This window comes from Mytilus californianus, unplaced genomic scaffold (genome assembly GCF_021869535.1).
Source record: "Mytilus californianus isolate M0D057914Y unplaced genomic scaffold, xbMytCali1.0.p SCAF_10, whole genome shotgun sequence".
NCBI classification, from domain to species: domain Eukaryota; kingdom Metazoa; phylum Mollusca; class Bivalvia; order Mytilida; family Mytilidae; genus Mytilus; species Mytilus californianus.
This window is the reverse complement of record NW_026262582.1, coordinates 78,781,354-78,794,403: the sequence shown is the minus strand read 5'-3', so window position 1 is coordinate 78,794,403 and position 13,050 is coordinate 78,781,354. Positions and strand designations below refer to the sequence as shown.

The 13,050-nt window shown below is 32.6% G+C and overlaps 1 protein-coding gene across 1 annotated transcript; it reads left to right on the top strand.

Moving 5' to 3' along the window:
- Positions 1-8,571: 8,571 nt before the first annotated feature.
- LOC127719189 (ankyrin repeat domain-containing protein 17-like) lies at positions 8,572-11,424 on the top strand. The gene is made up of 2 exons (XM_052225210.1): positions 8,572-9,646; positions 9,776-11,424. The coding sequence occupies exons 1-2, from the start codon at positions 8,572-8,574 to the stop codon at positions 11,422-11,424; spliced, it is 2,724 nt and encodes a 907-aa protein (XP_052081170.1).
- The last annotated feature ends 1,626 nt before the right edge of the window (positions 11,425-13,050 follow it).

The window sequence follows — 13,050 nt, the reverse complement described above, 5'->3', positions numbered from 1 at the left end:
GCAAAGAGTATTTAGATAAATTTAAAAAATATATATATGAATATCTATGGAACAACAAGACAGAAAAAGTTATACGCACTGTATTAATCTACAACCAACTAGATGGCAGATTAAAAATGGTAGATATAGATAATTATGTAGAATCTATTAAGATAGGTTGGATAAAAAGATTAACTGCTGATAAATTTCTTAATTGGATGGTTATACCAAAATTTTATCTAAATAAATTTGGTAGCAATCTACTTATCTTAAGAATGAATACTTATAATATATACTCGCTACCAGGTACTAAAGAGCTACCAGAATTGTATCTTGATATGATTAAAGTATGGTTGAAAAATAAAAATAATAAAACTAAACATCCAAATAATTACAGACTTATCCACCAAGAAGTCATTTGGGGAAATCAATTGATCAAATTTCAAAAGAAAACACTACTTTTCCAAAACAGGATAGATAGCAATATCATTCATATAAATGATATTATTGATGAAAATGGAGTCTTTTCAGAAAAGATTATAAGTTTAAAATTAAAGAATAAATCGAATTGGATAGCTGAATTCTCAAAATTAAGAAAAGCAATCCCAAAAGAATGGTTAAAAATATTAAATGAAGAAAGTTCAATAAAAACTAGTGTTTTAACAAATAACTCACTATATATAAGTGAAAAAAATAATTGCAAACATAAACTAGAAAAATTAGATTCGAAGAACATTTATACAATTTTAATAGAATATGATAAAGAAATTCCAATAGGGTATCATACGTGGAACAGAATATTAAAATGTGAAAATATACAAAGTGAAGCTCAATATATGCAAAAATGTATTCATAACTATTTAAAAGATAATAAACTGAAAATGTGCAGATGGAAACTATTACACTTTATTCTTCCAAACAAAGTTTTGTTAAAACAATGGAAATTAAGCCATAACTCAACTTGTAATTTTTGAAACCTTACAGAAGACTATGAACATTTGTTTGTAACGTGCCACTTTTTAGATGAGTTTTGGGGGGAAATATATACGTTATTTGAAATAGCTAAGATTGGTAGACACATTTTCACTGAAAAAATTTAATCTGGGGATATAAAATTAATGATGAACATTATTATGAAATAAACGTTTTACTTACAGTTATTGTGTTCACTATACACAAAATACACTATTTGTCAGAATATAGGACAAAAAATATCAATCTATATAATGTTTTTAGGTCAGAATTTAAAAAAGGATTATTATTACAAAAAAAATATATTAATATTGAAGGAAAAGGGATACTAGAAAAGATATATTCTTATATTTGACAACATTGTTATATTATTGTCAATATTGTTATTATATATGTATTTTACAGAACGGTTTGATAGATGATCATTTCATTTTACAATTTCAATGAGTTTTGAAAGTAAAAGTACCTCTTATTTCTTCCACAAATTTATATACTGTATATTATACGGAAGATACACAAATTATGCTTACTATATGAGACCAAAATTGTGTTTGTGTACATACCTTCCGTGCCTAATACAATTATATTTGGGAGACACGTGGTGAAAGCAATTAATCCACACAAATATACAACAACTGAAAAACCGTAATACCGGACAACAAAGAAATATATTAAACCACAAACAAAATTCCGAACAAGCTAAGATAACCCGTTATTCTGTTGTATTCTCAACATCTATCAGATAGTAACAATTGATTGTATATTAAAGAAAACTGTTTTACTATATATATACAGTTCATATTCAGAGTTATAATAGTAAAATAATAGAGAAATAATGTATTAATGATAAACAATGTATTAAAGACATATAATATACATACTAACAAAATTATAAATATATACCTGAAGATACCCTGGTCTTAAGGTACTAATATACAGGGATCTCCACTGAAATAGCTATACCAGTGAAGAAATCTGTTAACAGCATGTGCAATATTGTTGTTGAATAAAAAAAATAATAAAAAGTTGATAGACTGAAATTTAAGATGCTAACACAAGGAGGTTTGGTTGATATATTGAAAACAAATAATTGAAGGTTCTTTGGTTTGAATAAGGTAGCATCTTTTAAGAGGTAAGTTTGATGTCTTGAAGATCAATAATTGTAGGTTTCTTGGTTTGTAAAGGGTAGCCTCTTTGAGGTCACATTGATATCACGGAAAGTTACAGCTTGTTTGATATCTTATTCCAAGTACAATATTGGAGGTCAGGTTGATAATCTGGAATGGTAGGTGTAAACATTGGTAATTCAATTTGATAGTTAAGAATTTTATATGTCAACAGTAACATATGAGGTTAATAGCATGGAATGATTGAGATCAACACATGGAATTCTACTGCATATCATAGAATTTTGTAGGTCAACACTTGAAAATAAGGTTGAAACCTTAGAATCTAAGAGTAAATTAACAATGTTAATTAAAGAGAGGTCAGACTGAAACCTCTAAATGTTAGAGGGCAGAATTTGAAGGTCAGGTCGATACTTTGGATTAGTATATTTGCTTTGGTTAGTCTAATTTTAATTGTTTGGAAAAAGACATTAGTGATTGAAAATCAATTCTGATTTTGTTTACAAAAAAAATTTAAATTTATGTCGTATTTTAACCCTATAATCGAGATGTCATAAGATAAGCATCAGTTTAAATAAGCATAGGTGTTATCAAATAGTCCGTTTCTATGTATGTTGGCGTTTGGTGTTGTTGCAGTTCAGTTTTTCTGTTGTTCCGTTGTTTTCCTCTTAGAGTTGATGTGTTTCCCTCTGTTTTAGTTTGTAACCCGGATTTGTTTTCTCTTAATCGATTTATGACTTTTTGACAGCGGTATACTACTGTTGCCTTTATTTAGTAAAGGATATTGCTCAAGTAGTTTACTGTGAACAATTTTTTCGTGTGTACATTACTTAATCCAAAGGTCTTTTAATTTTTAATGAAATATATTCTTCGTTAACCTCAGTACCAGTGGAACCAAACTGCATCAGTTGTTCATTAGAATGTCTGCTTTTATAATTATACCCAAGGATGCTATATTACAATACTGTATATCAAAAGTAAAATTTTGCTTTAACCTTGATGGCGACATTGTTAATAATTGCAAACTCAAATGGCATAGCCCTACTTTCAACTATGGCAATCAATCGGGGATGGGGTTTTTTTTTTGGGTGCGTGTGTGGGGGTGCTGATTTAAATGAAATGATATTATCAGGTTAATGAGAAAGGAAAAGTATAAAACTAGCCATATTGTGATCTGGAATATATATTACTGCAGCTTTTAAGGCAGTTTCAACCTTTATGTCATTGCATAGCACCTTATTGAGCGTATACATTTTGTTCAGACACTTGTTTCCATGATTAATTCGAAATCCTTATGAATACTTCAGTTAATTTGTCTAAGCTTTTTTTCAGTTGTGTGGTGATAGAGTTAAATAGATATAAGAAGATGTGGTATGAGTGCCAATGAAATAACTCTCCATCCAAGTCAAAATTTGTTAAAGTAAACCATTATTATGATTATAGGTCAAAGTACGGCCTTCAACAAGGAGCCTTGATTCACACCGAACAGCAAGCTGTATATAAAAATGACTAGTGTAAAACCATTAAAACAGGAAAACCAACGGCATTTTGTTTATTATTAAACATTTTAGTGCAATCATTCCGATTAAGTTATCAATTGTATCGAAACAAATTGAAGAAAAACAAGAGGGGAAAAAAGGATAAAACATGAAATTTTAGTACAGTATTTATTAGCTTCGGCAAGAGCTTCATTCAAACTCAATACACTGTTTCTGTGATCAGAAGCTAGCTGTATTATATCACATGATAAAACATTTCACATGATATTATTCATTGCAAATATTGGAAAACTAAATGACGATAAATTGTTAGAATTATTTAAATGCTGAACAAAAAGTATTAAGAAAATTCCAAGGTAAGTGGGAAAGCTCATAAATACTGATAAAATTCAATGTTATGAACTTGTATGACAGTTGTTTATAATCCCGTTTTATTGACAAAATTTGTTGAGCTACCCAAACAGTGATGATTGGTTTATGTGACAATGATTAGGATCAAGCAGCAAAAATTGTGTAAACATCACAGACATACAGCACGACTGACTAAAAAAATAAAACAAATTTACAAATAAACCTGACAAAGACGCGGATTCACACGTCTGGACTCACTTGAAACAGGAACGGTCACAGACAGATACCTGAAAGCGGGATGTACAAGTACCGAGCCACGTCACAAGTCGTACGACCAAAATAATCATGGTAGTACAAAGATAAATAAAGGGAAAGCTGTAAAGTAAATAAAACGTGAAACACACTTCGACACTTATAATGTATAGTTCAATACCATCTTATTAAAGGTGAAGCAGATACTGATTAATTATCTATTAGGTATTCATTCCTTCCGATTAACGTTTTGAGGAAAAGGACGCGACGTTTCTTGACAAAATCCTGGCACATTTATATTGTTCTTAAACACCTAAGACTTTTTAAACAAAGTATGAGTTGCAGCTGCAAGCTCCTGAATATCGTATGAGTTGAGAATTATATAGTCCATACGCGGATTATGTTGGTGTATTGCGGTAGGATGAGGAAAATTTATAATTTCAAAATTGAAATCGTCTCTTTTTGTCATAGATTCTTGTACTGAGATGACCGCTTTTTGTCTAATTCAAGGTATATGTTTAGAAATGAGGCTGTATGTGTGATTTCTTTAATTTCTAGTTCAGGAGGATATAGTAATGTAAAACAATCAGAAAAGTTGAGATTGTTAATGAGAAGAACATCATCAATATACATGTATGTGAAAATAAAGGATCAAATTCTTTTTCTTCTTTCTTTTTACAATTGTATGAAGGCTCCGACTAATATGAAAATTAAAAAAGGCGGTCAGAAGAGGCACACAGTTGGTTTCCACAGGAATGCCCTCAATCAGCTGGAAAATTCCTCCTCTAAATTCAACAAGTATATTATCAACGAGAAACTCCAGCATTCTGGTCACTTTTCTTTGGGGGGTGGGGGGGGGGGGGGTGGGGGGGGGGGGTGCCTTCATTCTCAACCAAATTTGTTAAGTTATATAATCCAAAACAATAAATTTGTAACGTATGGTACCATTTTGATGGAGAAAAGCATTGTTGATTTGTTCTTTAAGACAGTGTTTTTTTCAATTTTGCATGTGGTGTGGTGGTGAAAAGGGTAACAAAATGAAGGTTTTGATAGAATTCTTTTCAGAGAATGACCGACATGTAAAATTTCTATAAGTTCTTTTGAATTCTTAAGTAACAACATATATAGCCGCTAATGTACCGTTGTTCGTTGTTTGTACGGACTTATTTGAAGATAAGGTATCCGATACATACCAGGTAAGTCCTCAGAGTTTTACTCATTGAAAAATTCAATGCGACCATAAAGGACTTATCGTTTGTCAATATTTCATCCTTATCAAAAGTTACTTTTGTGAGTGGGATTACCCGAGGGTTAATATATTCCTAATTTTTTTTATAAGACACTCGTAGTTATATGATTTCTGACAAATTAACGTTGCTTTGAGCGTTGTTCACAGAAACAACTTATTAACCGTGAGGAGAGGACAGACATTTCACAATTTACAAACAACTAGCTTGAACTTGTATTATCATACAATTTACAATCTTTACAAAAGTTTAACATATTACGGAAGATATTGATCACATTGTCAATTTCATCAGTAATTGTATTCGTGCATGGCATTTACTTCTTCAAAGTACCATTGCTCTTCTTCATTTTCATTTTTGGTTGTGCATTGTGCTTTTAGCTACGTTTACACATTTTTACTTGTAAATGAAAAAAGTAAAATAACAAAAGTATCGAACTCGAAGGAAAATTCAAAACGGAAAGTCCTTTATAAAAAGGCAAATTCAAAAGCTTAAATAAATCAAACGAATGGAAAACAACTGTCATATTCCTGACTTAGTACAGGCATTTCCTAATGTAGAAAATGGTGGATTAAACACCTGGGTTACAGTCACAGATAATTCCATTATATTGAAAACAATTAGTGAGAAAAACAAAAAGACATAAAAGTGAAAATTTCAAAAATTGAGGTACAGCAGTCAACATTGTAATATAATCTTAAACACTTTAAAAACCATATAATTATTTTAACAAAAAACTAGCATTCTGAGGTTAGCCGCTTAGTGCATAGTGATTTCGAAATCGTCAGCACTGCCAATAAGTCAACAGTAAACAAGCGAGTAAAAAAAGTATTGTTACATGACTGCACAATGATATTCCTTATTCTAACGGTCTAAAACCTCATATGGTCTGGAACATATAACAAAAACACCTATAAGATCCTACAAGCATGTAAACAAATTTCACCGAAATGTAGACTGGAAGTCTTTAAAACATTGATTCCTTTTTTTAAAATAGTAATTTCCTTTCCACTGCTTCTGTGCTTTGATTTTTTGTAAGGCCATCATTTAACTATTTTATATTATTCTGTATCTATCGACCCTAGGAAAATTCAAGTAATTCCTCATAACTATATACAAATAAGTGCTGCATCAATCAATTGAATATTTCTCTAATACAAAAAAGACCTATTGTTTCTTGAGACTTCTGTGTCAGTTATAATAAAATATTCGGTAATTTTTATTTCAGTTAGAATTAATGATATACTTAAAGCCTGGAGGGACAATGATGATAATATGTTTATAAACACAAGAGCTGCTCAGTATGTACTGAAAAGTATACAGAAAAACAGTTGTGTAACTATAATTGCTGGTTCCGGCGTAGGAAAAACGTCAACTCTCCGGCATACAGCTTTGCAATTTGCAGAAGAAGATTATGATGTCCTTCTTGTGACAGAGCCAACTGAAATTGTGAGGTTTTACAATCCAAATCAGAAAACATTGTTTGTTATTGATGATTTATGTGGAAACTTTGGAGTTGACCAGAGCGACATACAAAGTTGGGAACCAGTCATGGGGGATATACAACATATTCTTGATAAAAAACAAACAAAAATACTTGCAGCTTGTCGGTTACAAGTGTACAATGATGAAAAGTTTGATTCTTTATCAGTTTTCAAGTCATGTGTTTGTGACATGTTATCAGAGAACATTTGTTTGTCAAAATCTGAAAAACGTTCAATAGCTAAGTTGTATCTCAAAACAAAAGCGTCTGAAATCGTGGACTACTATGATTTATATGACTGCTTTCCACTTTTATGTAAACTGTACCATGATAATCCTGAACTTAATGTTAAAGATTTCTTCCAGAAACCATTCTCTGTTTATGAAACAGAGATTGACAAGCTGCTTAAAAAAGGGTGTAACACTAAATACTGTGCTTTGGCTTTATGTGTCATGTTTAACAACGAGTTAAATGAGGAAATTTTGACAGAAGAGGTCAATGCAGTAACCAAGAATATCATCAAAAACACATGTGAGGCATGTAAATTAGACAGAGGAACATCTAGACTTGTTTTACATGATGAACTTGACTTACTTACACATACATTCATAAAGAAGGAACAAAACGTTTACAAAACTATACATGATAAAATATTTGACTTTTTAGTTTTCTCCTTTGGAAAAAAAATAATCCATTGCTTGATAAAGAACGCAGACAATGGTTTGCTCAAGGAAAGATTTTTATTAGAAAGAACGGGTGATATGGACCAGTTTATTACTGTTATACCACTGAAGTATCATCAGATTTACATACAGAGAATGATTGATGACTGGTCAACGGGAAAAGTACAAGGTGTATTTGATAACATCAATATGAAGTTACCTCAGTTCAGACATAACTTTCTCTCCAACTTGAATACACTGAATATATCCGACCAGAGACAACTGGCAAATATTATTGATAAACAAAAACCATGTGAAAAACATTTTTCAATGTGGTTTGATGATAATAGTGATAATACATATGATACTGCTTTGTTACATTGTTGTGATATAGGAGACGTTTCTTTGACCGCGTGGTGTTGTAATCATGGTGTTGATGTCAACAGGTGTTCATATAATGGTCAGTCACCCGTTATGATTGGATGTGAAAAAGGTCATACAGAAATAGTAAAGATGTTGTTAGACAGAGGAGCAGACTGTAATAAATGTGACTGGATGGGCCAGTCACCTGTAATGAAAGCTTGTGAACACGGCCATACAGAAATAGTAAAGATGTTGTCAGACAGAGGAGTACTCTGCAATAAATTTGACAGATGGCGACAGTCATCTTTAATGGTTGCTAGTGAACATGGCCATACAGAAATAGTAAAGATGTTGTTACAAACTGGAGCAGACTGTAATACATGCGATGACAATTACAAGTCACAGGTTATGAAGGCTTGTGAACATGGTCATACTGATATAGTAAAGATTTTGTTAGACAGAGGAGCAGACTTTAACAAATGTGACAGATGGGGACAGTCACCTTTACTGGTGGCTTGTGAACATGGTCATACAATAATATTAAAGATGTTGTTAGACAGAGGAGCAGATTATAATAAATGTAACAAGAGGGGTCAGTCACCTATAATGAAGGCATCTGAATTAGGTCATAGACAAATGGTAAAGTTGTTATTAGAAAGTGGAACAGACTGTAATACATGGAACGGTCTGTCAGCCTTAAGGGTGGCTTGTGAATATGGTCATACAGAAATAGTAAAGATGTTGTTAGAAAGAGGTGCAGACTGTAATAAATGCAGGGGTAAGTCACCTTTAATGGTGGCTTGTGAGCACGGTCATACAGAAATAGTAAATATTTTGTTAGAAGGAGGAGCAGATAGTAATGAACAAAATAAAGAAAAATCGAGGGGTCAGTCACCTATAATGATGGCTTGTGAACAAGGTTATACAATAATAGTAAAGCTGTTCTTAGACAGAGGGGCTAACTTTGATAAATGTGACAGAAAGGGACAGTCACCTTTATTTGTGGCTTGTAAACATGGTCATACAGAAATAGTAAAGATGTTATTAGAAAGAGGTGCAGACTGTAATAAATGTGACAAAAATGACAAATCACCTGTATTAGAGGCTTGTAAACATGGTCGTACTGAAATAGTAAATATGTTGTTAGACAGAGGAGTACACTGTAATAAATGTGACAGATTGCGAGAGTCACCTATAATGAAGGCTTGCGAACATGGTCATACAGAAGTAGTAAAACTGTTGTTAGACTGTGGAGCAGACTGCAATACATTTGACATGTGGGGAAAGTCACCTTTAATGGTGGCTTGTAAAAAAGGTCATACAGAAATAGTACATACGTTGTTAGAAAGAGGAGCAGACTGTAATAATTATAAAAGGAGGAGTCGCTCATCTTTATTAGCGGCTTATCAACAAGGTCATACAGAAATTGTTAATTTGTTGTTAGAAAGAAGAGCAGATTGTAATAAATGTGATGATTATAACAAATCACCTGTAGTGAAGGGATGCAAAGATGGTAGTACAGAAACAGTAAATACGTTGTTAGAAAGACAAGCAGTCTGTAATAAATTTGTTGAGGATGACAAGTCACCTCTACTGAAGGCTTGTAAAGATGGTAATACAGATATAGTAAAGATGTTGTTAAACAGAGGATCAGACTTTAATAAATGTGATGAAGATGACAATTCAGCTTTAATGAAGGCTTGTCAATATGGTCATACAGAAATAGTAAATATGTTTTTAGACCGAGGAGCAGACTGTAATAAATTTGATAAAAAGGACAATTCAGCTTTAATGATTGCGTGTGAATATGGTCATATAGAAATAGTAAAGATGTTTTTAGACAGAGGAGCAGACTGTTCTAAATTTGATGAAATTGGCAATTCAGCTTTAATGAAAGCCTGTGAATATGGTCATACAGAAATAGTGAAGATGTTTTTAGACAGAGGAGAAGATTGTAATCACAAGGGAATCTGGGGAGACTCATCTTTAACGAGGGCTTCTCAACATGGGCATACAGAAATAGTAAAGTTGTTGTTAGACAGAGGAGCAGAATGTTATCAATATAGACCCTGGGAAGAATCATCATTAATGCTGGCTTCTAATTACGGTCATACAGAAATAGTAAAGGTATTGTTAGACAGTGGAGCAAACTGTAATTACATTGGGTGGTTTGATCAGACAGCTTTAACGCTGGCTTGTAGTCATGGGAATGTACCAATTATAAAGCTGCTGTTAGATAATGGAGCAGACTCTCATGTATGTAACACTTGGGGAGATGTACCTTTAACGATGCTTTGTAAACAAGGTCATACAGAATTAGTAAAACTGGTGTTAGATGGAGGGAAAGGCTGTAATATATGTGACAATTTGGGACAGACACCTTTATTGGTAGCTTGTGAACAAGGTCATGCATTATTAGTAAAGATGTTGTTAGACAGATTAGCAGATTATGATAAATGTGACAAATGGGGACAGTCACCAGTAATGATGGCTTGTAAACAAGGTCATACAGAAATATTACGGATGTTGTTAGACAGAGGAGCAGACTTAAATATATGTGATGAAGATGACAAGTCTCCTTTAATGAAGGCTTGTGAACGTGGTTATACAGATATAGTCAAGATGTTGGTAGACAGAGGAGAAGACATAAATAAATGTGACGGATGGGGACAGTCACCTTTAACGGTGGCTTGTGAACATGGCCATACAGTATTATTAAAGATGCTGTTAGAAAGAGACGCAGATTATAATAAATGTAACAGAAGGGGTCAGTCTCCTTTAATGAAGGCTTGTGAACATGGTCATACAGAAATAGTTAACATGTTCTTAGATAGAGGAGACAACTGTGATAAATGTGACAGCTGGGGACAGTCAATTGTAATGAAGGCATGTGAACATGGCCGAACAGTATTATTAAAGATGTTGTTAGACAGAGAAGCAGATTATAATAAATGTGACAGCAGGGGTCGGTCACCTTTAATGAAGGCTTGTGAGCATGGTCATACAGAAATAGTAAACATGTTGTTAGAAAGGGGAGCAGACTGTAATAGCTGTGATGAAGATTACAAGACAGCTGTAATGAAGGCTTGTGAACATGGTCATACAGATGTAGTAAAGATTTTGTTAGACAGAGGAGTAGACTGTAATAAATGTGGAAACTGGGAGCATTCACCTTTAGTGACGGCTTGTAAACATGGTTATACAGAAGTAGTAAAGCTGTTGTTAGACAGAGGAGCAGATTGTAATATATGTAATAAATGGGGACAATCACCTGTAATGAAGGCTTGTAAACAAGGTCATACACGAATAGTAGAGATGTTATTAGACAGAGGAGCAGACTGTAATATATGTGATAACTGGGATCAGTCACCTGTAAAGGAGGCTATTGACAATGATCGTATAGTTATAGTAACAATGCTATTAAACAGAGGAGCAGACTATGATCAATATAATGTTAATGTTTGTTCACCTTCAGAGATGGACAACTGAAGATATCCATGTTATAGAATAAAACAACGTAGGTAACAGATTACTTAAAAAAAAACTTTTGTTTTAAGATGTTATTGCCACAAAGAGATTTTATTGGACAATCCAACTGACTCCACTATTTGTTATAAAATTTAATTTGAACTATATCCAACCTATTTTCCTTTAATTGTTGTTCACAACATAGTACGTATTATCATTTCAAGCTCAAACAGGAGTAATTGTCCAGGCGAAAAAGCAATTGAATTGACAGTACCAACACGTCTTTCTCAACACTTTGTTGGTTTAAAAACCAATAAAATAGTTGTTAGTATATGTAGAGCCAGTAGAAGGATAGATAAAAATTCACGCTGATAACTATATTGTTGTCTGACAACATAGTAATAGTTAAACTAATGGGTCTGGATATCATTCAGTTTAATCGGGACATAAAACTTGAAGCAGAGTCCACCATCTGCTGATGGTATGCAGAAAATTAGATTTATATTTTACAGACAAGAAGTCCTTTCTTTATCCGTTCAAATTATATCATGGCCTAGGGTACTCAACCTGCAAATATTGGAAATGCTTTGAACAGCTTCACTCATTCAAAACCTGTGCCTACTAAGTGTTTGGAGATGGACAATTGTAAGAAATCGGGAACAAGGACATTTTCTTCTTTATTTTTTATTTTAGGAAATTGAAGAATGTATTTATATATAAATAAAAACTAGATCTGTTTTATGTTTATCAAGAAAAAATGACATATTTTTTTTTTCAATCTACATATAAAAGCATATATATTATATAACATTGAGAATGGAAACGGGAAATGCATCGAAGAAAAAACAACTCGACCAAAGAGCAGAAAACATCCCAAGGCCACCAATGGGTCTTCAACACAGCGAAAAATCCAGCACCCGGAGGCGGGCTTCAGCTGGCCCCTAAACAATAATGTATTCTACTTCAGCAAAAATGGACGTCACACTTATCTCCGAAAATATGAATGAGCCAAAATTTAAAAAAAACATACAAGACTACCAAAGGCCACACATATATACTAATATATCATCTATAATTGTGTTTTCGGGGTTGATTTTCAGAAAACTAAAAAAAAATATCAAAAATTGGTTAATCTTAAAATTATTACAATGAATCCTACAGTTCTTACTTTGGCAGACAGTTATATTTAGTAGTATGTCTTACCCATTTCCATTCTCAATTTTACTTAATACTGTGGAATTAATAGGGATATCAATCAATGTTGGTATTACTTTTATTAATGGTAAAATTCATATATTATTTATATATAATGTGTTCGAAACATAATTTTAGTGTGGAGTGGTTGGCGGTGGTTGAGATATATATATCAATGTGAACTAATATTTTTTCAGCTTGTATGATTAACTTATATATTTCAGGAGGGGAGTTATTCAAATTATTAGTTATGACTTCTGAGTTCTTACGTGTACACCACAAAGTAAGGTAGACGATCGTCTTTTGCATTTAGTTTTGAATGGTATGCAAAGTAGAGAATTCAAACTCTGTGGAGATTACGACCACATTCCAAAAGTTCTGCATGAAAAAATGCATAACAAACTTATTATGGGTCCCACAAAACTTCACGAACACTCGTGTTGATTATAAAAC